At 39.3% G+C, this 26,935-nt stretch overlaps 1 protein-coding gene across 1 annotated transcript in view; it reads left to right on the forward strand.

Moving 5' to 3' along the window:
- NRIP1 (nuclear receptor interacting protein 1) overlaps nucleotides 1–25,999 on the forward strand; it is a 138,700-nt gene extending 112,701 nt beyond the window's left edge. Inside the window, exon 3 of the mRNA XM_054973954.1 lies at nucleotides 17,615–25,999. Within this exon, the coding sequence (XP_054829929.1) occupies nucleotides 17,965–21,456 (3,492 nt within the window). The 5' untranslated portion in view covers nucleotides 17,615–17,964 and the 3' untranslated portion in view covers nucleotides 21,457–25,999. The remainder of the gene's footprint in view (nucleotides 1–17,614) is intronic.
- Nucleotides 26,000–26,935: the final 936 nt, after the last annotated feature.

Raw genomic sequence — 26,935 nt, forward strand, 5'->3', positions numbered from 1 at the left:
TCATATGGTGGCTGCTGCTGAGCCTGGTCCCAGTGAGTCCTTCCTCAAAAGCCAAACAACCCTGGAAAGGGCAACACCCCATACCCCTGCCTTCTCCTGACAGAAACCAAGGCTTGAACACTTTAATGGCTGCTTATCTGACCATAGCTCCAATCTATGAATTTTAGTATCTACAGATTTCACTATGCTGAGAATTAGATATATTGATACTATGTAGTGAATTCATAAGAGATGTTCCAAATGCTGTACTGAATTAAATTAAGATCCTCAGTGAACATGTCTGCTAATATCACAATACCTTTGGTTAGTAAGAAGGGGGGGGGCGGGTTGATAGATGCATGAATGGGGATAGCAAGCATCATGAAGCCACCTTGAAGTCAGAAAGAGAAAGAAGAAAGTAAGCAAATCCCACATAGTCAGTAAACATGCACAGGACTGGATTTTGTTAAAGGTTAGCTCTGTTTAAAATTAATTAAAGCTTCAGATTTTACAATCAGAACAGGGCAAGTCTGATGTTTATATGGAAAATCACTGACTCATATGAACTCTACTTATGTGGAGGGGGAGGCACAAAAATAACTTTACTGCAGCGGTATAACACTTAGCATTTATACTGTGCTTCAAGGTGTTCCAAACACTTACTACTAGAGGTGGGCATGACCCAGGGAAAATCCCACAGACTGTTGGACCCATGGTCCATCACGTTTCATGGACCACAGACCGCAAACTTTTCACGGACCCGCCCTGTTCATTGGTCCGGCCCCAATCCACGTTTGTCATGTCCTGGGGTCCTGGGACTGCCCCCTTTGCCCTCACAGATGCCAAACTCGCAGCGAGTCTTCAGCAGGCTCTCCTCCAGCCACCCTCTAAGTTTGGCCAAGATTGCATTTCAGACATCCAAGTTACAGACCCCCAAAGCAGCTGCCTCCAGGAAACTTCCAGCAGATAGAATAGGAGCCACAAACACCAATTGACTTGCATTGGATTGCAGCACTAAAAAGTTGCAATGAAAACGTGGGATGGAGTTAGAGAATCTTCCTATCACATTTTCTTCATGTGTCAGATTATACAATGTTACCTGGGAAGTGTAGTTGGAAAAAACAGAACTGTTTTGGGATCGCTGCGGAGCAGAAGGATTCACTCACTGTCCTCCGTCATCTCTGCTGGCTATTCAGCTACTCTGCTTGTTAAAGAAAATTGCAATGATCCTCTGGAAAGCATAGTTTTAAAAGTTTTTCTTTTACAATTGTGCTGCTTTATTGCTCCACAATGTGGGAAGTAATCCGTTTCCCTTCCATAGAGTTTCTAAGATTAAGGTCTAGCCACGGGTCATTTTGTAGAAAAAGAGCTGGAGGAACTCATTAGCATAACTCATTAGCATATGCCACGCCCCTTGACATCACCAGCAGTGTGTCATTAGCATAACTGATTTGCATATGCCACACCCCTTGACATCACCTATCCTGGCTGTTTTGGACCCAATCCTGGCCATTCAGGGCCAAAATTGGGCTCAAAATGGCAAAAGGGGGCCCTAAATGACAGAAAGTGGCCATTTTGGGCCCCTTTGGGCCTGGTTTGGGGCTGAAATGGCCTAGATCGGGTCAGTGCTGGGCAGGTGAGGGTTCCCTCGCCCAGCACTGATCCAATCCAGGCTATTTCAGCCCCAATCCAGGCCAAAATGGCTGGAAGTCAGGTGAGCGGGGCCACCTGAAATGTGACCTCTTTGGAGAACTGCCGGAACTGAATTCCTACGCGTTCCCCCTCAAAATGAGCCCTGGGTCTAGCTAATTACTGATTTTTAAGTTCATTCATAAACACATTGCCTCTGCTGGCTACTCAGCCCCACCCCCATGTCCTGGCTGCTGTTATTGCAGAGACAATGGGTAGGTCTTTTAAACTAACAATAAATAGCTATTTCTTTATTTCCCCCACTTAAAAAGGAATCTTCAAAAGAGAAAAAAAATTGCTTCCTGTCTCAGTTCTTTCAACCCAGCTCTCCCAAAGTTATGAACAATGTCCCTTTGCCAAAACTGAAGGAGTGGTGGTGGATAAATAAAGAAAACAGCCCAGGAAGAGGAAAAAGCATCAAGTTGGCTCCCCCTCCTCCTCCCTCCCTCCTCCTCCCTCCCACATTTCTTTCTTCTGCTCCAGGCTTCATTTGCAAAAGCTCCAAAGTGTGAAAAACTGCTCTCTCTCTCCCTCCCCCGCTTTGAAAGCATTATTAGAATCCTGTCACTTTCCACAATTGACTAGATCAGCCCATCTAATTTTGAGTCGCCCTGGAACCAGGCCAGTGATTGGTGAGAAGCCACAAAGATGTAAGGGATCCCCCCCCTTTTTTTTTTAATTTCCTCTTGGAGGATGTGTCAGTTTCTCGCAAGTTTTGACGGGAAGTGTAGTGAGAATCCCTCTTCTCCTTGGCAGCAGTTCTTTCTCTAGGCAGTCTCATCTGACGGCTGCTGCTGCCAGCGTGCTCAGCTCAGCTCCTTCCCAGTCTGGCTCACCTCTCTCTGACAGAAGGTCCTGCTTGCTTCTGTCTGGAATGCAAGTGGAGGACAGACTGCTGCGGCAAGAAGCCTTTGTAGAGAAGCCCCTGCCAAGATGCCATGGACGAATGAACTGGGTTTTGTGCAGGAATCCCGCACAGCTTTCCACGCAACCTTTTCTGTGCCCTGCACCACCCCTCAGTGTACCCACCTGCCTGAGCAGTGGCTCAGGAAGCAAAGGGCTGGCCTTGCCTCACCTACCTTGTGCCCACTTCTCCCACCCTGCACCTGATTCACCTGCCTGCATCTACCACTTTCCTTCGGGTGGAAGGGCAAGAGCTCCAGGGCCGGGCAAAGTAGGTGCAGGGCAGGCAAGGCAAGGTGAGCCCTTCACTTCCTGAGCCACCCCACACCTTGCCCACCCCGCACCTGCTTTGCCCGGCCCTGGAGCTCTCAATTGTGCCTGAAGGAAGGCGGCAGGTGCAGGGCAGGTGAAGCAGACACAGGGTGGGTGAGGCAAGGCCAGCCCTTCATCTCCTGAGCCACTGCCCCAAGCGAGCACACTGTAGGGCAGTGCAGGGTGCAGAAGAGGCTGCATGGAGAGCTGTGTGGGATCCCCGCACAACACTCAGCCTGTTCGTTTGTGGCGCCTTGGCAGGGTCTTTTCTACAAAGGCTTCTTTTGGCAGCATTCCATTATCCGCTTGCATTCCAGATAGGAGCAAGCACCCCCTACCCACCCCATCAGAAGAAGGCGAGCCAGGCTTGGAAGAAGCTGAGCCGAGCATGCTGGCAGCAGCAGTGAGATGAGACGCCTAGAGAAAGAACCCTCTTGTCCTTGGCAGGGGTTCTTTCTCACTACACTTCCCGTCAAAACTTGCAGGAAACTGACACATGTCCTCCAAGTGACATCAGCTTCGGTGGCGCTTCTTTGCAAAGGGGCCAGGAAGAGGGAGAACAAGACAGGCATGCTGGGCTTCTGTGGCTGTCTAGTCCTCCCCCACCCCGCATCCTGTCTTCTTCTACTTTGGAAAGTTCCCTGAATCCATCACTGTCAGCATTTACAGAACCCCATGCAGGGTCTGTAAAATGGGCAGAATCTGTGGTTTCATTTAGGTGCTTTCACAATGCAATCCCCCTCCCCACCCCTTTCCAGGATAGTAACATGCTCACGAATCACTTTGATCCTGCTTTTCAAAAGAAGCAAATACAAGTCAGCTCATACTACAAAATCTATTCATTTTTGTACACAGTAAGGATTGCAAAATGATACCCCTTGAACACATTTGGTGGGTGCAATTAACAGCAGGGAGACAGCGGCAAAGTTCACCAGCCAGGTCGCCCGTCTTCCTCCTGTGAAAGGAGGGGAGAGCAAGAGAAAAGCAAGCCAGCAAGACTAGGTCTTACCCGCTAAGTGAACCCTCAGTTGAGGAAACACAATAACTTGTAATAAGCTTGCTCCCAGAGCATTGCTGCAGCACAAGCCCCAATCCTCCCTCTCATGACGCACAATGCAGAAAAGCTTCTGCAACAAGCAGTTCCTTGCACAGTAACTGCGGGCTGGAAAGTGAAACTGCAGCTCCGCCCTAAACGCTCACCTACAGAATAATTGGAGCTCTCTGGTTGGCAGCCAGAGCTGCCTATCAAGGTTTTCAGAGCTAAGATTGTTGTATTCCAAAGGCAGCAAAAGGTGCAGGTGGCTCCTATGTTGACTAGAGAATTGATTGCTTGGTGCCGGGATGTCGGCATTCACGGACCAACGGACCCGCCTAAAAGTCTCGGCTCTATGAAAAACGCACCTCCCACGGGCCGCCTATTCGTGAATGCCAAACAGGGTAAGTTCGTGTCAAATTTAGGTCCGTTTTCCGGTCTGTGTCAACCTTTACTTACTACCTTATTTCAGTGATCCTTGCATCATTTCTGTAAGTAGGTTCTTATTTTGTTATTATTCTTATATTATCCCAGTATTTTAAAATTTGTGCCAGTAGTTGTCCAATGGTTAGAGAAGTATTACTGGGTCATACTACATCCTGCATTGCAGCACATTGCTGTTGTCCTTACATAGTGAAGGGTGGGTGGGACTGCAGTTTACAGCAGTGATTTATGACAATGATTTATGACAATGGTGTTGCATCTGCTATAGGTCATCTTTAAATAAAGTATTTGTGTATTAAGTTGCTTCCATTTATGAAATATGCCCACATCTGTTTCAAGTGTGAAATCAGGAAATGCAGGCCTGTTAAACCAATGGAAGCATCTTGGCAGAAGAGATATATGGAATTAAATTGCTTAGATTGTGCAAGAAGTGATTTCTTGATACAAAAGCTAGATGGGGCAATTTCACCTTTTTCTGTCTCTCTATTGTAGTGCTGCTACATGGCCTTTTGCCCCATGGATCCACCATTCACTAGCATCATATTTTTCAAGATTTCGTTGGGTTGTGATAGGAAAGATTCATGTTTACAAGTGCATTCAGGCTGTGCGTCATATGATCCAACCCATTGTGACTATTGCAGAACTGGGCTGCCTGTGTTGGTGCATTTATTTATTTATCTATCTATTTATTTATAGTCCGCCTTTCTCACTGAGTCTCAAGGTGGATTACACAGTATGAGCTTAGTACAATCAGTATCAAGTACATTTCCATACAATGTCAAGGACATTTCCATAAACAATGTCATAGGGTAAATATAAACAAGTTTACGTAGACATACATAGACATATCATTAGCAAGTATCCAATACGGAGTAGAAGAAATGCTGAAACAGAACAGAATGAATTCTAGGACTGACAATAGACAACATGAAGCTGAAACAGAATGTAATCAATTGTAGGACTAACATTGACAAAATGAAGCATGGTACTGCATAGGAGTACATATTTAAAGCAGCAAATAGTATGTAAGGCAACATGGTGAAGTCTATGGACTAGAGATAGACACAAAATAAAACACAAACCAAAAAGAACCACGAACCGGCCCGGTTTGTGGTTCTCAAACCAGCGGTTCGTGGAAGCTCCTTTCCACAAACTTCCAAACTGGTATGCTGGTTTGTTTCATTTGTTTTAAAAAGCAAGGCCCCTTTCAGCACAGAAAGGGGTATTTAAACCTGCGGATCAGCTGCTTGTCGGGGATCTCCTCAACAAGCAGCTGATCTACGGGTTTAAATGCCCCTTTCCATGCCGCTGCTAAGCGGAACCAGCATGAAAACACATGAACCACAAACTGCATGGTTTGGGGTTTTTTTGCGGTTCGTCCCACCCCTACTATGGACCTAACTCATTAGTGAGTTAGACTTCATCCCTACAATACAACCCTCCACATTTGGTTTGTAATCTGTTGTATTCATTTTTAATTTATTCTCCTGTAAATATACATAACATCAAGATTACAACATAAACTAATTATATACAGCTAAAGCATACAAATAATAAAATTCATGAGAACATTCTATAATCATCAAATAAGTTATGGAATAATAAACATTCAGTCTCTGCTACATAAACTAAAACATTTTCCACGTAATAATTTTCTGTCAAATTTGGATTATAATTTTAGCTGTACTGAATTTATACAGAATAAAAAGAAATACAGATAATTCATTATAGAATTATAGAATTAGTTATTATTTGCTAAGATATGATATTAGCTAAAATGAAGTCAACAGGTGTCTGGAAGATTGGGAATCAAGTACAATCCTGTGTGCAAGGTATCTAACAGTAATGCCTATTGAAAGATTGTTAATTATACCCAGATAACAGTGTGGATTTGCTTTCTTGCTGTATTTACATATGTCGGAACTATGGTTTACATTATCCTAGTTAAGCATTCGTATATAAATGTACATGATGCCTCTTTGTCTTCTGCTTGTCTATGTGCTTAGCCTGATAGATTAGCATTGGAGAAGAATTCAGTAGTCTAAGATCACTTTCTTGTTTGACTATAAAGTAGACATGGGCATGAACCAAAAAAAATGAGGTTCGTTGTTCATGGGTTTTCATGAACCACAAACTCCCGCGAACTGGTGCAAGTTCGTGGTTCATGAGGTTTAAATGCCCCTTTCTGGCTGGTTAGCAGCAGGGAAAGGGGCTTTTAATCGTTTAAAGGGCCCTTTCCTGCCGCTTACAAGGGGCAGGTCCCTTTAAACTATCAGCTGGCAGGGGGGATCCCCCCTGCTGTCTGCCAGCTGATAGTTTAAAGGGACCTGCCGCTTGCAAACGGCAGGGCCCTTTAAACAGCCCCAGCCCCACACTTACCTTGCTGCTGTGGTGGTGGAGGCTGCGGCCCAGCCGCCCTGCGGGCCCACGGCCGCCTCCTGTGAGGGGCGGGAAGGCCGTTTTTGGCCTCTTCCACGGCTGCGTGGCCCCACAGAGCAGCAGAGGAGGCAGAAAAAGGCTTTCCCGCCCCTCAAATGGTCACTGTGGGCCTGCAGGGCAGCAAAGGAGGCCGAAAACGACCTTCCTGCCCCTCAAATGTCCACTGCAGCAGTCATTTGAGGGACACGAAGGCCATTTTCGGTCTCCTTCATCACTCTGCAGGCCTGCAGTGACCATTTGAGGGGCGGTGAGGCCTTTTTTGGCCTCCACCGCTGTGCGGGTTTGCGCAGCAGTGGAAGAGGCCAAAAACGGCCTTCCCGTCCCTCACAGGAGGAGGCCGTGGGTCCGCAGGGAAGCTCCACCACCCCAGCAGCAAGGTAAGTGTGGGGCTGGGGGTATGTGGGTTGGGGTAAGGGGCTGGGGGGCTGGAGTTTGGGCCATTTAAAGGGTCCTGCCACTTGCAAGCAGCAGGTCCCTTTAAACTATCAGCTGGATTCCCCCCCACCGCTTGCCAGCTGATAGTTTAAAGGGCCCTGCCACTTGCAAGGAGCAGGAAAAGTTTAAATGGCCATTTTCCTGGGGAAATGGCCATTTAAACTGCCCCTTTAATACGAACCAAACGAACCAGTAGTCCAGTTTGTGGAAGTTCGTGGAAATGAGCTTCCACGAACCTCTGGTTCGCGAATCTTGACCCGGCCTGGTTCGTGCAGTTTTTTGGTTCGTATTTAGGTTCGTGCCCATCTCTACTATTAAGCATATAGAATTAGTGATTAGGATAGCAGTGTGCCATCTACCTTACATTTTGGAGTGCTTTCAACAGTTCTTTTCCTCTATAGCTCCCTCAGAGGTTGTGGGCGCTTTCTAGAGCAATATTTTGTAAGAATTTGCCAATAAAACAGAAAATCAGCAAATTCTTTTTGCACACATGGTTTGCTTACATACATATACAGTTTTCTGTGGATCTGTATATATAATCCTGCATGTCTCTATAGAATTATATATTAATAGGCTAATCTATCAAATTTAGAATGAACAACTGATATTAAAATAGACTAACAGTTAAGTTAAATAGTGAAACTAATTCCTAATATTGTGTGAAATAATATAATGTAGAATACAAAATGTTTGAAGATCCACTTATGCTGTCCCGCTAAAAATAGGTTATCAAATATATTTAGTAGTATTTTAGCTTATTCTTTTTCTCCTTTTTTTTCTTATAATGGGAGTGAGAAAGAGGAGAGGAGTAAAAGTATTTTATATATTTTGATTATATCTTTCGTGTAGTTCAATTTACTATTATATCTTATACATACTCTTTTAGATGTACCCTAAAGTACTTTGTATAAGGTTCTATGCTCTCTCAGTTGTTATTTTTATCTCTTCTTCTAAAGAAAATTTGTTAAACAAAATCATAGTTCGGGAGAGATAAAAAATAGAAATATATTGTAAGAGAGTTAATGGATTATTTATTTTAATCAAACAAATATTGTTTTTTTAATATAAGTTATTTTTATTATAGAATCGTGTTGTAATTATTCTACATAAATATAAGGATTTTTAAAGACTTCTAACACTCTGTTAAAAGGAAATGCAGTGCGTTTTCTGGTAAGTGTACTAAAATCCCTGAAGTTTTGATCAAATGCCAGCTGTTACATCAGTCCTTTTTGTAATCTTCCTTTCTGATCTGTGACCTTGACCTTGTAACATGTTGGTATGTCAAATCTATTTTAGTGATGAGCAGACCATAGGATTTTTGCTGCAACCTCACGCAATCATAGTTTGATAGAATTTAAAAACTGAAAACAATTTTCCATTTCCACAGTGATAATAAACTAAAAAAAACACAGTTCAAGTAACTGATTGTCATTAAGGTTTTTAGAATATGTATTTTGTCAATAATAAGGCCATCACTTGATTTACTGTGAACAATTCTAGATGGCCAGCTGCTTCTCCAGATCTCAAATTCTACTTTATAGCAGAGTTTAGACTTTGATTCTTTTATTTCTATATTTGTACCCTTTTATTCATAATTTAGTACTCAACAGCTAATACAGTTTGGTCAGGGACTGTATTGTCACTTTAGTATGCATTGAGTCAATAATCTTCAAAATATTTAACTTTGTATTCCAAAATCATTCCGTTTCCAGTGTTACAGAAGAAATTCAAAAGAAGTATTTTAATCTACTTTATCTAACCCATGCATAATTTTATAAACATTTGCTGCCTCCCATTGTCTTCTCTAAACTGAAAAACCAGATTCTTCCAGCTCTATAATGTATTTTTTGAGATATGACAACCAGAACTGTACACAATATTCCAAATATGGCCACAACATAGCTGTATCTATGGCCATTACTATATAGGTAATTTTATTTTCAGTTACTTGCTTTCTAATCCCAAGTGTAGTTTCAGATAGTAGTCATGTTGGTCTGCAGTAGAGCAGTAGGATTTGAGTCTGGTGGCACCATAGAAACCAACAAGAGTTTCAGGGTATAAGCTTTCAAGAGTCAAAACTCCCTTCTTCAGATACCTGTACATAAAACTAATTAAAAAGCTCATAAGCTAAAAGCCCTCTTCAAAGCCTGGGTTAAAAGGTGTTTTTTAGCCTGGTGCCTAAAGGAAAAGAAAGTACGTGCCTGATGAGCCTCAAGGGGGAAGGCATTCCAAAGGCAAGGTGCCACCATAGAAAAAAACCCCTTGTCTCTAGTTGCTGTTTGCCTCACTCCTGAAAGTAGAGACACCGACAACAGGACTCGAGAGGTACATCTTAACAAGTGGTTAAGAAAATAACATATCCAAATTAGCCTGATGAGGACTGAGCGTGCTTCTTGCCTTCAGGAAGTATAGTAGGACAGCTGTCTCCTCGGAGAACTGTGACACAGAAACACTTGGACATTGCACTGCCCTGCCTAGAGGCAATGTTCTTATTTTCAACGATAGGTTTATTCTTTAAATGTGACTGATTTTGTCCACAGTAAATGCACCATAATATGTATGATGTTAATGCACTATTGAATAGTTCAGGTTTCTCAGCATTATAAAGTTTAACATCCAGATATGCTTATCTTGACATCCAGATATGCTTATGGTCCTATTATGAGTTTGACTGTGTGAAATAGGTTCTCATCAAGTAACTCTTTTATTTACAAAAAACTTTGTTGTTTTCAGCGTTTAATTTTTCTTACGTCTCAGATGACGCAGAAACTATGATAAATGTAGCAAGATTGCATAGTGTTGGGTGCATTTGCAATTTTGCTGTTAGAAAAGTCAGCCTCTCATACTTTAAATTTCATAAACATGCCAAATAGGTGAGTTATATAGCTGGTAATAATTGTTTCATTTCCTTCCTGTTGTTAAAAATACTTGCTGCAACCTAATTATTTGTAAAGTTCTTTCTGGGGAAAGTTTTTACTTGTAAGAAAATTATTTAAATAAGAATTCAGGCATATGGAAATGTGTTAACATGTTTGTTGTTCCTTAGTTTTTAAATCTGAACATTCATGGAACAAGCAGTGAAAATAAATTGGATATTCTTGTTATTTTGCTATTATTCTGCCACAGCATTCATGAGAATATACTTAAAGAGCTATAGCAAGAGCCATGGCCACAACTTTCTGATAATGTATCAACAATATACTTAAAATATTTGTCATTTTTATCAACATAACATTTGGAGAATTACTTGATAGGGTATTTAAGTTTAAGTAGTTAAGTAACAACATATTTTTTTCTTCTCCTTCCTGTATTATTTAGTCTAGTACATGAGAACAGTAATCTGGGTACAGGTTCTTCTTCTCGTAATAAACAGATCTTTGGCCAAAAAAACAACAACCCTAGAAAGGTCAAGTTATATGTTCCTTCCTATATATACTCTAGATCTCTTGGTCTAGAACCACACAGTCAAATGGGGTTGCTAAATATAGACATTTTCACCCTTTTTCTCAGTTTTGCGTATTATATGGTAATAAGCCAGGAACAGAAATCCTTTTCTGCAGTTATAACATCCCTCTCATTGGAATGAAGTGTTAGAAGTAACATCAAAATAAAGTCTTTTTGCATATTTTTCTTCAATGTTATTTACAGCTCAATACTAACCCTATCCCAAATTGTTTTAGGATGGTAGCTAATCTCAGTGCTAGCATATCTCGGAGATAAATCAATGTATCCCACACAATGAGCAATGTATTTCAAGATATAACTGCAGGAAGTCCTGCGAGTTCAACACCTCCTAGGCTGGTATAGTATTCGGTGGTGTCAGGCCAGGAGCATGCCATGGACAGAGCAGGACTTAGCTTCCTAAGAATCTCCAGCTCCAAGTGCAACAGTACATTAGGCCTCCAAAAACCCTTGTGTGTCTTCAAAATGCCTCATGGAGGTCCATGCAAGGGGAAAATATGACTGCCTCCCTCCTATCCTACGCCCAAACACCAGTGTAGTTGAAGCCTCTAAGTCTTCAGCTAATCACAGTTTTGTTGACAACTATGTAAACTCCAGCCAGACCTCCATAGCTCATATTATGGGCCTTGCAGTGTGGAGGTATATTGCTCTGACCTCATGTTGTGCACATTTATACCACAGATGGGGAACTTTGGTGCAATAATCTCACATAAAGGACACTTTACATAACAAGGGGACATGAAACACAAACAGCCAAGGGAGAGGACAGTGTTGTAGAATTTGTGTAACACTGTTCTGCTGAGAACAAGTACTACATCACAGGACACAGGCAACAAAGGGAGGGCTCTGCTTCCCAATTGAGAGTATAAGGACAATGTACCCCAAACAAGTAAGCAAGTGGGAGACTGTCTCTGCCTCAAACTTGGACTGCTATAACTGTTCCTCCACTCTGTACACCACTGCCTTGACAACGTTGTTTCTCGCAACAGTGGCTGGCTACTGGCTAGCAGTAAGTATGAACAGTGATGAAAATGGGGAGGTGCTGGCAAATATGATAATATTTTATTACCATACTATTACAACACACACACACACACACACACACACACACACACACCGCCTTTTCTTTGCTTATGCTATTGAGCACTGCTCATTACGGCCCTTGTGTCTCTTTAGACTTCATGTGGGCCACCATCCAACAGAGAGACAAGCCAGGAAGAATGGTGTTTCCATCTGCTGAGGCTGCAACACAACTGGCAGCTAGAGTGATTAGTGTGCATCAAGCTGCTCTGCTGTGGTGTGGTAGGCTCTCTCAGGGTTGCCTAGCTTATGCACCATTGCAAGCTGTTTAACTGACAGTCATTCAGCGGGCACAGTTGCGCCTCTTATAAGCCCTATTCACATTTACATTGAACACACATACATACTGCATGTACCTGTTTGTAAGAAACAGCCAATGTGTGTTCATGTTACAAACAAAACTGGGACCAGTACCTAGATAAATGTGTGGTTTCAATCACACATTCAGCCATACATGTGTTGAATGTACAATAAGAATTACTGAATGAGTACAGAGAAAAATCAAGTGTACACGGTACACAGATAGTATGTGTGTTCACTGTAACTTATGAACAGGACTATAAACGTGTAGTAATTGGGACAGCTCAGCCTGTCTGTCAGCACATCTGGAAAGAAAGAGAAACCCAACTAGAACAAGATATTTGGCAACACCTGAAGCCATGCATCTTGAAATAGGGGAGGCTGGATGGAATTAATAAGTTAATATTTATTTTATTTAAAACATTTCTATCCACGCAAATAGCCTTCCCATGGAAAGGAACATCAAATATTAAAACATTGCAACATTAAAAACTTCTAAAATAAATTATATATACAATAATTGAATAAAAACATATAAACATACATTACACCAGAAACCAGGGAGGAGGACAGTTACACCTGTGTCAAACAGAACAAAACAGTCTTTATCTACTTATGGAAGACAACGGTAGAGGAAGACAGACAAATCCCCCTGAGGAGGGAGTTCTAAAGTTTTGGCACCTCAGCAAAGAAGACTGTTTACTGGGTTGCCCATCATCTAATGTCAAATGGCAGGGGCACGTGAGGCAGGGCCTCTGAAGATAACTGGACTGGACAGGTAGGTTCATATGGGAGAAGGCAATCTTTTAAGGTATGCTGGCCCCCAGACATACAGGGCTTTAAAGGTAAATTCCATCACCTTGAATTGAACCTGGAAACAAATTGCCTGGTTCATGCCTGGTTAAGGAATTGAAATGGCCCTGGTTGCCCAGGTAGATGACTTCCAATACTTGCAAGATGGACAGGGGGAGTGCAATTCTCCTGGATCTCTCGGCAGCTTGATTATGACCGCCTTTAGGGGTTGGGGCTGGGAGGCACTGTTCTGCAGTGGTCCAATTCTAAACTGAATTCTCATCGGTAATCCATCATATTTGTTCCAATTTCCCCCTCTTTTAGAGTATTCTTCGTATGTGCAATGACACTTCGTATGTACCTGACATCAGAATAGCATGACCATATCAGTGTGCAACTGTTTGCAGTATTCCTGTGTGCCACTCAGCAGAACAGTGCTCTGTGATAGGCAGATGTTTGTGTTGTTGCTAGAGACTCAAGTGTAATCATTATGTGCTCCAAAAGACCTGTTTCTATCACTTATTTCATCTTTGCGGAGCAAGCATAGGGTACTATTGGCTAGTGGTGTGGGCACAGCAGCTGTGTTGAGGTCTTAAAATTGAGCTGAGAAATTTGTAAATAAGGTTTTTAAATGGTTGTTGTAGTAAATGCTACTTTTATTGCAACGTGGTTTCATACTAGAGCAGTAACATTCAAATTGCAAGTAATTCAACATTTAACAGTCACAGAGATAAGTATATATAGGTACTGTAAATGTATATGTACAGATTTGCTCCTGGGATAACTACGAAATACTTGCAAAATGGACATTAACCTGTTTCCCTTTGGCAAGTAGCAGTTAAATGATGGCATTAATGTTGTACTTATTGGCTGCATGCTATATCCCACTGAAGAAAATGGGGGAACTTACTGATTTTTACAAGACCTCTCACTTTATTTTCAATTTCTGATATGAAAGAGTGTATTCTGTGGGAGTGAGTAAGATGCTTTTAGGTGAGTATACAAAGGAGGCATTTTTCCAGTCCTGATTTCTATACAGAACATGACCTCTTAATCTTAACAATTTAATTCTGAGAGTTCAGAAGCTAAAGCATCAATTAAAAGATTCCAGCAGTGCAAGCTGAAGATCACTTTCCTTGCTGTAAGATCCATTGAATAAAATGGGACTCATCTTTGGGTATAGCTGTTTACAATTGCTCAGAGTACTAAAAAAGTTAAATTCTATTATCTACAACTATTGTTCCTAAGACTGCTAGGGACAAACCATTGAACGCTGGTTATAAATGTATTAGTGGTTGAGTTTATAATTTCTTTTAGTGCCTTATATGGTCATTCCATTTATATTTGTATGTTAAAACCTGTTTTGTGTTATCAAACAATTACATTATGTAAAAAAACTCATCAGCATCAACTCTGGTGCAAGACTACCATAGATAGTGATACCTGGGATACAAATCATCAGTGTTCACTAGTTTTAAATTTTTGGAAAGCTGGTGAGGCATAACTCTGTATGCCTCACCAGCTATTTCATAGTAATACAGTTTTAATATTGATGATATAAAATACTAAAATTTAACAAATCTATCACTAGTAGTGCAGCATGTGGATCTGAGAGCATTGAATCATACAGAAACAAACTCTTACTATTTTGGAACCAGTACACACGATATGAATCACCTGTGATATGTATATAATCTGTTTAAACAAACGTTTTACTTTGACAATATGTGAGTGTCATCCACATATCTCCAGATGACCTCTTCCAGTAGCTTTACATACATGTTGAAAATCACAGGGGACAAGATAGAACCTTGTGGGACTTTATAGGCCAGAGGGCAAGAGATGGAGCAACTATCTTCTAGAACTGCCTTCTGAAACCTACCTTTGTGGTACAACTAAAACCATCACAGAACAATGCTTCTCAGTCCCCACCCTGAAAGGCAGTACAGAAGGATACCATGATAGATGGTATCAAAAGCCACCTAGAAGTTCAGGTGAATAAACAGAGTTATAGCCCCCTGGCACAGGCCATCCACTAGTCACCAAGGCTATGTCAGTCTCATCACCAGGCTGAAACCAGGTTGGAACATATCTGCCAGTCCCCCTCCCAGCAGATTCAAGTAGCTAGTAGGGGCAAGAGTTGTACAAACAGGTGGTAGGTCTTAAAACACCCAAGAATCCTGTCTTCATCCTCAGACTGGACAAGCTGAAAGCATCCCACACAACTGGACAAACTGGCACCCTGGGACCATCCAATCCTGTCATTGCTATTGTAGAATATATACAAGTCAAATCATTTCAGTGGGCTGCAGAGCAGTCCACCTCCTCTTGTAATCCTACAATAGGACCATGACAACCCAGAAGAGTTTTGCAAGTCTACATTGTTCTGATGCAACAGTGATGAAAAAATACTGTTTCTTCACTGCCATCACCTCCATGGAGTAAACTTTAAAATGAGCTATCGCCACTACCATTTTTTCACAGATAGGCCATCAAGAGGGCTTAATTTATATATATATATATATTGGTGGTGGAGAGTGCTCTCAAGTCATAGCTGACTTATGGCTATTAGTGACATGTTTTCTGTCTTTAGCTTCCGTATGTGTACACACACACACACACAGAGTAAGTATTTTTGTACTTCTTTATAGAGAGAGAGAAAGAGAGTAAATCAGAGGCACTTGTAAGACACCAGAGGTCCCCAAATGGGATTTCCAGTGGCCCATTTCAGCACCTTATCTCTGGCATCACAAAGACAACATGTTTTGCAAAGGAGATGCAAGCTGAACTTTGCTCCCTGGAGCACTTAAGCATCATTATAAACTCCACTAACGAATTCAGCATCTAGTCAAGTAGCTCAGGGAATCAATGTAAGCTCTTTTTGACTATAAAGGCTCAGCTATGAACTTGATCTTCTGACTGACCACTTTGTCTCTAAGGGCTCAACTAGACAAGATACTCGGAGTTTCATGAATGTTGCTCCCAGAATTTTTTCTCAAAAAATCAGGTTCATGGGGATCAACAGTGATCTTATAGTAGCTGCTGAGGAGAGGAATTAGCCCTACATGTTCACCAACAAGTCTTGGGAAGACAAACTATTAAACGCAGATTATTTGAGGGTTTCTCTGTTTTCTCCATAGAACACTGTTTATGGTAAGCTTCAAATGCTTACAGATGGTATAGATTTAGAAGGTGTATAAGGAATAATCCAAAGGTAGGATTCAAAATTAGACCAGACATTATCTAAAAGTAGAGTAGTCCAAGGCAAAAAGTGTAAGTGGATCCTTAACATTCTTTCCCAACAAGTTTATTCTTTCATTAGCTTCTTATTAGCTGCATAAGTAGACAGTGTAGAAATGTCAAAAACCTTCCTTAATTTTGTATTTTCTTAGAAATTTAAAAAGTAATTGTGACAAGACTGCCTGGTATCCAAAACATATGTCATATTCATTCAGAATTACCTTACTCCCATTCCTGTACCTTGGGTGGGTAAATCTACTGTGTCTACATAGAAAACATTAGCTTTTATATTTATTGTGATCTTTTAAGCTATTATTCCTGAAAACAAATATGGGATGATAATTAGTTCTTAATTATTTTTCTATTGTCTGGTTAATTGTTCTTCCAAATAAGTTCATGGCTTCATTATTAGATTTTGTTTTGTTAAAAACTGCTATATTTAAGTTAACAATATGTTTTTAAAAAATCCAAACTAAAAAAAACCCTACATTGCAGTTCTTTATAATGTATTTTCATTATCAATAGGTAAAATTACACAGTATAGCATAAATAGGGGCTTAGGAAACTTCTGGTATGTTTGGGCCACAATTAAAGCAGAACTCTTGTGAACCTTACTGAAAACAATAGTTTTGTAGCAGTTATTCTTTTCCTGAAGGTTAGGTATTTGGTATGGCCTAATATTTACAATAACTGTTGGAGTTCAGTAGAAGAGAAAACACCTGGCAAAAAAACTTGTTACCCTCTGGCTGCTGTGTGCCAGCTTGCTAGATATTCAGCAGCTTTTGGCCTCAAGAATCCTTTTATGAGTCCTAGATGCTTGCATGCCACTCTCATAGACTTCTGTCATAACCTTTATTAAAGCAATGAGCAATTATAACATGACTTTAAATATCTTGTAGATCAAGTTAAGTAGTGTGTAAGCACATAACACTCCAGTTCACTGTCTTTAAAAGCTATTGAAGGGTTTTTTTCCGAATATTGTATGATACATGAGACCCACTCTGTGCACAGAGCTTTTAAAATACTCCAGTCTAAGCCCACTGAAATCAGTGGACTAACACTGGAATAATTCTGCACAGAATTGCCCTGTAGAGCATGGAATTACAACATTAAATGCTTTAAAGTTGTTGTAAATTGCCACAAAATATTTTCTATTTATGATGGGTACTGCTGCCATCCCCATCCCTCAGCCCTATGTTGGTTGTTTTCTACTACATGTCCTGTCTACAGAATGTCCTGAAGTTCTATATCCAAAAATGTCCTGATTTGGGATTTTGTTTATCTCTCTGAAATTAGTAGGATATTATCTAACTGTAATGTAAGATTGGATTGGAGATGGAGATTATAGAGTTAGCAGAAAAGGAAGTGCAGAAAAGTAATAGTATTCAGAAAGGTTTAGCTAGGTAAGTGATTTTGTACAGAGCTCTGGAAAACACCCATACTTTTACATGAATACATTTTATCCTAGATATACTCTGGCTAATTTATTTTTATTTTTCTTCATAGGAGTCAAGCATACTTGATATGATGATAAATGATTGAAGGGGAAAAGCCTGTCTTCTGGACTTCTGAAAGAACATGGATATTTTTCTTCTAAAGCCAAGATTTCTGTAATCCGTATAGATCATCTTCAGAAATGTATGTGTATATTACAACAGAGATGGATCAAATTGGAATTCTGAATTATTGACAAGTATCTTCTGGAAGAATCCTGCTTGGAATAATGCACTTGTTTTTTGCATCAGTTTTTTTAGAAGGTTATAGACTTATTTATGAACTTTTAATTTTTGTTCATTTATAACAGACTGATCTTAAAGTGAATAAAAAGTGAGCCTTTGTGGATACTTGTATTGAACATGACTCATGGAGAAGAGCTTGTCTCTGAGATGCACCAGGATTCCGTTGTTCTAACTTACCTAGAGGGATTACTAATGCATCAAGCCGCAGGAGGTTCGAGTTCTGTGGTTGACAAAAGGCCTGTCGGGCCAGGTGTAGAGGATCAAAACTTAAAGGCTTCTGGAAACACATCTCCAAGTTGTCAGAGAGATGATCCAGTACCTAATACTCATACATACCGTGGTTCTGGAATGCTGCATCACAAAAAGGCAAGGCTATTACAGTCTTCTGAAGACTGGAATGCGGCAAAAAGAAGACGGCTGTCTGATTCGATTGTGGATTTAAATGGGAAAAAAGAAGCCTTGTTAACTGGCATGATTGAAAATGAACCTAAAGGCAAACAGGATAGCACATTACTGGCCTCTTTGCTTCAGTCCTTCAGCTCAAGGCTACAGAGTGTTGCTTTGTCACAGCAGATTAGGCAGAGCCTCAAGGAGCAAGGGTATTCCCTCAGCCATGATTCTCTACAAGTGGAGAAAGACTTAAGGTGCTATGGTGCTGCATCCACTCATTTGAAAACTCTCTTGAAGAAGAACAAAGGAAAAGATGAAAAACTAGAGACTAGTCTGCCTGAACTAAGAACAATTTTGCCAAAAGACCGGTTTATAGAGTCGTCACATACAGGACAGAGTGGTCCAAAGGTGATAAATGAGCCTCTGTCTTGTGCCGCACGATTACAAGCTGTTGCAAGCATGGTGGAAAAAAGATCTAGTCCTGCTACATCTCCCAAACCCAGTGTAGCTTGTAGTCAACTAGCTTTGCTCCTTTCAAGTGAAGCTCACTTGCAGCAGTATTCCAGGGAACATGCTCTAAAAGCACAAAATGCAAATCAAATTGCAAGTGAGAGGCTTGCTGCTATGGCAAGATCTAAAGAAAGTGCTCCAAAAGATTCTGGCCATTTCAAACTGACAAAAGGGATGGAAAGCCATCTGAATGGTCAGACAAAATCTTCAACCAAATCAATAATCTGCAAAAGCAATAGAACACCCTTTCAGGGTTCCATAGGCATTATTCATTCATCTCCCAAAAGCATAGGTTACAAAGCCACACTGGAAAAAAATCATTTGAAAACACCTGCAAATAGTAGTTTACTTTTGCACCTCCTTAAGAATCACAGTGCTACTAAACAGACTAAGGGGTATGAGCAAAATGAGAGATCCAGTATTTTTGAGGAGAGCAGTACACCAACCACTGTTGATGAGTACTCAGATAACAATCCTAGTTTTACAGAAGATGACAGTAGTGATGATGAAAGTTCCCATTCTAATTGTCTTCCTATAGACTTATCTTTTAAACAGAAAACAAACAAACTGGATTCTGGGCAGTCACCATCTCTAGATAATTTAACCCAGTCCTTGCTTCACAACTGGGATTCAAAAGTTCCTTGTTTAGAGAATATAGAAGAGAAAGACTCCACTAAACGTTCTACACTGAATCCACATCAGAAAGTAACATTGCTTCAGTTATTGCTTGGCCATAAAAGCGAAGACAATGCAGAGAAAAATGCAGAAACTGAGGGCATATTAGTTACAGCTGACATATCAAAATTTAATTTACCATTGGGTAACAAAACTTCTGGGACTGATAGCACTGGTATAAATCGAATTACTCCAATAAACACTCCCCCTTTACTAACTTCTACAACCTCAGATTCTCCCATCAATCTTTCCCATCATTCTCCTTTATTAGTCAAACGTACCTCACCACCCTACACTTGCATTGTACAGCCAGAGAGACTAATTAATCCAGCTTCTAAACAGTTGATGGATCTTACAGTACACAAAGAACTTCAAGGAACTAAACCAAACAGAAATGAAACTGGGCAAACATCTTCCTCTTTTAGTGCAAGCAAACTACTGCAGAATTTAGCTCAGTGTGGGATGCAGTCTTCCATGTCAATGGATGAGCAAAGGCAAACAGGCAAACAGATCATTACTGTAAACACAGAGAAACCACTAGGATTGATAGATGGGTTGAATAGCTCTCTGCTTACAAACAAATCAGGTACACTTGAAGAAAACAAAATACTCAATAAGCAGCCTCTGCCTTCTGAGCAAAGATTTCCTACTTCAGAAATCCAGAATTTGCTTGAAAGGCGCACAGTCCTCCAGCTACTTCTGGGAACTTCCAACAAAGGTATGAATGACATAAAAGAGAGGATGCTTTCTAAAGAAGACAGTTTACCAGACCGGGCAGAAAAGGCTTTGAATGAACAAATATTGACTGTGAAAATAAAAACTGAGCCTTCTGAGGAATCAAATGTCCTTCCAAATACTAATACACAGCAAATAAGGGAAAGTTTAAGTAGGAAATTTCATGGAATTGCTCATCCATTAGAAAGAAACACAGCTAATTCTCCAGTATCAGAAGAATTTAAGCCAGAGCCTCTCTCTCCTCAAGACTTTTCTTTTGCAAAGAATGGCCTACTAAGTCAGTTACTGAGACAGAGTCAAGATGGTTGTTCTGCAGATGATATAGACAGGAACCATAGAAACAGTGAACAGACATTTGTGGAATTAAAGACTCACAGTACAGTACCTAAGAAGAGAAAACTTCATTCTGAACCTTCAGAAGATCCTTTAAAAATACTAAAAAGTAACAAAGGAAACATGTCATCTGATTCTGCAGCCAATTACAAGTCTTCTCCAGAAGCCTTGTATGGGCCTGGGCTTAATCAGAAAGAACTGAAATTCAACAGAACTGATGTTGAATTAAAGTATTCTTCAGGTCATGGTTCAAACAGTGAAATTGAAAATAAGAGTTGGTCTAGAGAAAACAAAGGGTTTAATGTTTTGAAACAATTGCTTCTCTCAGAAAATTGTGAAAAAGAGTTATCTCAGCATAGGAATAAGTCATCAGTCACTGATGGGAAAAAGAAAGGAAGCAAAAATAATCTAACAAATAATACCTCTTCAGTGCATACACTAATGGGAAATCCTGGCCAACAGACCAATTGTTTGGATCACCGAACATTTCAATATTCAGTTGCAATGCCGAGTCCTGTCAACTCACCCTTCACTGAACATTCAGGAGGTATAGTGTCATCAAAACCTGATTGTGACCAGTTTAGTGTATGCCATGTACCTAGTGAAAAGGGGCCTATCAAATGGGTCATCACAGATACAGACAAAAATGAACATGAAAGAGACTCCCCAAGACTGACAAAAACCAACCCAATACTATATTACATGTTACAAAAAGGAGGTAGTTCTAATATTCAGGAAGCACATGGCAAAGATATTTGGAGTGAGCCATCTTTTACAGAAAATTCAACAGCTGTCACATTCAAGAAAGAATTATCACCAATCACAGAATGTAAAATACCTTTTCATAATGTGAGAAACCCTTATAATAGCCATCTAGGTAATAAGGTTTCCCTTCAACCTAATGTGAACGGAGAAGTATATGGACTCTTAGAAAAAGTGTTAACAATTAAGAAAGAACAAGAATAAATGATATAAAGTGTTTACAGTCAGGTTTAAATATTTGCTTTAAAAATTAGGTGTTGTAAAAATCTAGCATGATTTGAGAAAAGCATGGTATAACTGAAACATGGTTTTGTTTGATAAATGTTTCTGCTGATACTTAAAGTACATGTAGTTAATTTGTTCTTTGCTTTACAGGAAATGTTTGCAAGAGATTTACTTGACTTGTTAGTTGTAAAAACCTGCGATTGGAGACTTGGTCTCCTTTTGCATATACTTTCCATAGCTCTTTTACACTGGTATGACTCAGCGAAAAGATTTTGAACAGTGTGCTTCAGCTTCCTGTTTCCAGACTGTGGAAGTGGTGTAATGGTCAGAGTGTCAGACTGGGAACTGGGAGATACAGTTTCAGCTCCAGACTTTCTCATGGAAGCTTGTTGGGTGACTTTGGGCCAGTCACACACTCTCAGACTAATCTACCTCTCAGGGTTGTTGTGAGGAAAAACTGAGAAGGGGAGGAGGTTATAAGCCACTTTGAGTTCCCATTTAGGAGAAAAGCAGGGTATAAATGAAGTAAATAAATGGGAGGTCATGTGTCTCTCAAGTAATCAAAGCATTACTCGCATAGTTTGTAAGCATGGCAGGAAGCTAAAACATGCATGGAATTGTTTACACATACTTAAACCAGTGTACAAGCAACCACAGATGCAGCAGCAGAAAGTACACTGGGAAAGGTATGTATAAGGAGGCCATTTGGAACTATTGGTAATATACATGCAATGTGATGTAACATGCAGCCTACACTGGTGACAGAGTATGTTGCACCACCTCAACTGCTATACATTTACCCTTTTGAAATTCTCAGCACTGGTACAATATGATTTTGTGTGTTTTAATACATTATGAAATGTTTTGAGTTTTTTTGATAAATTGAACACTCAGACCAAGGCATTAGGTCACATGTTTGTAATCCTAATCAGTGTTTGCTAAAGAAATGCACAGAATGAATCTTTTAGTGCTTCCAAATTGCTTTTAACTGTTTTTTAATATCTGGGAGAACCACAAAAAATACAGTACATATTTTCAGTTGTAGCATTTAGAAAATGCCTTCCCTAGACACTCAGCTTGTAATCATACAAAATTTGAATTATGGCTTTTACATTTTTTATAAAAACAGAATGTTTTAGCTATGCTGGAAGTAACAGTCTCTTATTCACTTTCTCTTTTTTGTTACTAATATAAGTTTCAGTAGTCAGCACATGGGAAAAAGATTAAGACAGCTGGGATTTTACAAAATTGGTGTTGATTTTCGTTTATGAAAGAAAAAAGTAATGTATAAATACATCACTGTGGTCTCTTTTCCCTTCAGTCATGCTTTTGTATAATATAAGCACCACAAAATATGGACCATTTTATGTTGCCAGCAATGTTTTGTTTGTACAAAGGTGGTATATGGATTAATATCAATTTGTCTGGAAAAAAATTATTTAAAAATGCTATCCTTTCAAAATTAATATCCTAGTATTAAAAACATTTTTTGTAAATTGGAAGAGTTGAATGACAGCTTTGTTGAATTGTAATACATAGATAAAAATCAAAAACTACTTAAGTTTTCATAATAGACTAAGTATGATCCCTTCCATGATCAAACATATGCGTACAAGTCCACACACTTATAACATGTACACACTATACTGTACACAGCATAACATGCACACACTTAATAGCACACTCTAAATTTGAGTTCAGGATTGGAGTTACTAATGAAGTCAAAACAGCAAACAATTCCCAGTATGAGGGTTAGCATTTACTTCATTGATCACTTGTTTACAATTGATATATGAATACCCTCCCAATGAATAGCCCAGAAATAAGGGACGGTTGGGTAAAATAGTCTTTTTCTCAACCAACAAAAGCTGTCCTCAGAAGAGAGAGGAGGGAGTTATTTTTAGCAGATTCCCCTCGTTATTGCAGTGGTCTGCACTATGGCGTTTATAATCGTTTCCCAGTCCTCATGACTTGGGGGGGGGGGGACAAAGCACAGGCTATTAGGACATGATGGAGAAAGATGTACATATGTATTTCATCTGCTTTTTTTGCTGGATCCAGTCCCAATAGTTTGGATCCAAGGACTCCTTCCACTAAGGGATCCAACATAGTAGTAATATTTTACATCATTGTTTAATGTTGAATTCTTATTTGCCTCCTATAAGTATTAGAGGAAAGGGATTTTTGTTCCATCTTCAATACCTGTCTGCAAACAATTGCATTCATTTTTCTTGAAATAATTATGAAGTAGTTGTGAACAATCAGCTATATACATTAAAAGCCAATGGAAATACCGTACTCAATATGGCCTGATTTTTTAAATATGTAGAATCCAATGCAAATTGGCATGAAAAACTTGGCTGAAACATTGGTTTTTTCATCATTCCTTTTATCTATGGAATGTTCAGGGTACTTATGCATGTACTTACTTCCATAACAAACATTTGCACCCTTATACTATATTGGTATAATCATGTACTCTGCATTTCTGCACTTTTGATCCAAGATAATGTTCCAGTGGTTCATGCCTTTGTAAAGTTTTTGATTATACAGGCTATAACTGTATAATTTTGAATATACATTTATAACAGCTAGCTTTCTCTTTGGGCACTATTCTTACAAATATGTGAGAACCCATAGACATCATTAAATTATTTGTTTTTAAGCATAGAAAGTATTGCAAATTTCTGTATTACAAACCATCTCAGCATTTGTTTATTACATTCTAAACATTTATGTCCTTGTACATCATATCAGAAATAAATAACAAATGAGATTTGAAGGAATAGGTTTCTGATGTGTAATCAGTTGGTGAGGCACTTGACTGGAAAAAGACAGTTAAATGAAATTAGGTGAGGCAAAGCCATCCTTTGCTTGTAACCATGTTCAGTACTTCAGAATACAAATCACACATCTACATCAAGGAAAATAATCAAGATAAAGCATGATGCAGGCTCAAATGACATCACAGTGATATATCTGGGTGTCTAAATCTGAAACTTCTCCAATTGCATAGAAAGCAGGAGTTGGATCCAACTTCAGTAAAATGGCATATGGCAGAAGAATGCAGAAACCATTTACTCTCTGAAATCCTTTCCATAGATTATTTTTCTCAGCTGGTTCACTTCCAATAGCTAAACTTAGGCAGGAGAAAAAGGAGCTTATGCAATGAACTGCTCGGAAGTAAACCATGGAGGGAGATGGGGTGTGTGCGTTCAAATTAGACGTCCAGTTCTTTTCTACATAAATGGGGCAAATCCAGAGTCAAACAGATTAACCTGCTGCCATCACAGAGACGGAACTATAATGGAAAATACAGCTGAAAGAATTAAAGGAATTGGAAATTGACAGGGCAACAAAAATAAGGAACTGGGAGTGGTGCATAACATTTCTCTCTTGTTTACCATTCTATAAAAGCAGAGACAAATACTTCAGGAAAAAAATTAACACTACTTGGATGACAAAGTAGGAGCAATTCATCTTTGGAAGATAGAACACAAAAGCTTGAAAGGGAAATCAGCCATGTGTTTACTTCTTAAGCTATATATTTTTAAAAATAGATTATAAAGTGTTTAGCATTTTTTCAAAATAAATGATTTAATTTCCCCCCAACAAAACGTGTTAAAATGTGATAAAACTGTCATTGATGACAGCAAATTATTACCAGTTTATTCTCTGCTGCATATTAGTTGAATAAATTGGTAAGTTATATATTTTATATATACACACACACAGACATATATATATATATATATGTAAATATATAGACTTGTTACACATACATGTTGAAATTGGTTTTTAAAAAGTGATGTAAATAGTCGTTTCTTTAACAAAAAACATATTTTCTATTCTATCTAATGGAAGGAAAACATTTTAATCTTTTGTTATGTATATTTCATGTATTAAGTGTAAATATGATCATATAGGTTTAAAAACTTTTTGCATGTATGTATGCAGTTGCAAGTCTGAAAGAATGTATAGAAAATGTTTTATTTAAAATTGTGATAACTTGCTGCATGAAAAATGCATGGGGGACCCTGTGCATCTCTGCATTGGCAATATGTCTTAAGTCAGACCAGATGTTTATCAATACACAACCGTATTCTGTTTCTGGACATGACTTCTGCTGTGGTAATTTAGCTTTGTGAAAGAATATGCTTCAAATGAAAAGGGTCTGGTGGGAAAAAAACTCAAACGCCTATTTTTCCCCCTTTCTAAATGGAAAGAGCACCTCCTTTACCCCAGCTGTAACTGTTATTAACTTTTTGATTCCATTTCAAATGAAGTTCTATTCCAGTATTGTCATTCAGTAGAATATTGGTTTTCATTGCCATAATAAGAATTCTGGAGTTTATGCGACCTTTTTGTTGTGGAGTTTTCAGTAATTTAACTGTTCTCATTTTTCTTAGAAAAAAATTATTTGTGTGATGTCACAAAACTGTACATACTGCAGTGTGAAGGTTTTTTTAATTCTTTCAGTGTTTACTTCCTGCAGAAAATTTGAATAAATGATAAAAATGCATTGAATTGATAGTTTTAATCTACTTATTGAACTACTTGGTTTTACAGCATGGTGCTAAAAATGTTAGAAGAAGGTATCCTGTCCTTTTTTCCATGTAGAATGGAATTTTCTACATGAGCAAATGCCACATGATTGCAGCAACATGATTGTATAGGCTCCACATGGAGGTGCTGGATCATGCAAGGTCCCAGTATCTCTATGAACTCTCATGGCTAATCATATGGAACCAAAAAATACCTGAACTGATCTTATGATCACTAAATACTATAATTCTCCAGACTTTCTGTGGTGTGCTTTGATCAAGATCATATGACTCACTTCGTTGTGAACAGGTACTATTTCCCTTTAAACTACGTAACAGATCTGCCTGTTTGTACACAGCCTCTTCATATTCACCAGAATTATAACTCTGAGATCTCATTTGCTCTTCAGGTTCACCATTATTCTGTATTTCAGGCAATCTTTTCTATAGAGATCATCTGGAGTTGTTCAATACCAATTTCATTGGTTAGTAAGATTTTTTTCTATGGCTTAGCCACCATCTTTTGTTTTATTTATGTTGAAGACTACTTTTCCAATCTTTGTGTAGTATTATTCATTACATTTTATTTCTGTTTTATTAAAATATTTGTATTTTTAAAGTGCGTTCAAAATAGCTAATAAAAACGATTTTTATCTAGAGCACAACAAAATGAACACAAGATTAACTCTGAAAATACCAAATGCAGAACAGCTCTCAACTTATTAAATATACTAGGAAGAATAAGCTGAAGAATCCTCCAAAGGCATGAGGAAATAAAAGGGTCTTCGGTGGCATGAGGTGGGCCTCTTGCAGAAGGGAGTTCTGTGATGTCAGATAAAATCTGACTTTCTAACCATCCTCCTCGCCAAGGGCAGTGGAACCCAAAGAAGGATCTCTGATGAACTTTGTATCAT

This window comes from Eublepharis macularius, chromosome 3, assembly GCF_028583425.1.
Source record: "Eublepharis macularius isolate TG4126 chromosome 3, MPM_Emac_v1.0, whole genome shotgun sequence".
Lineage (NCBI taxonomy): Eukaryota > Metazoa > Chordata > Lepidosauria > Squamata > Eublepharidae > Eublepharis > Eublepharis macularius.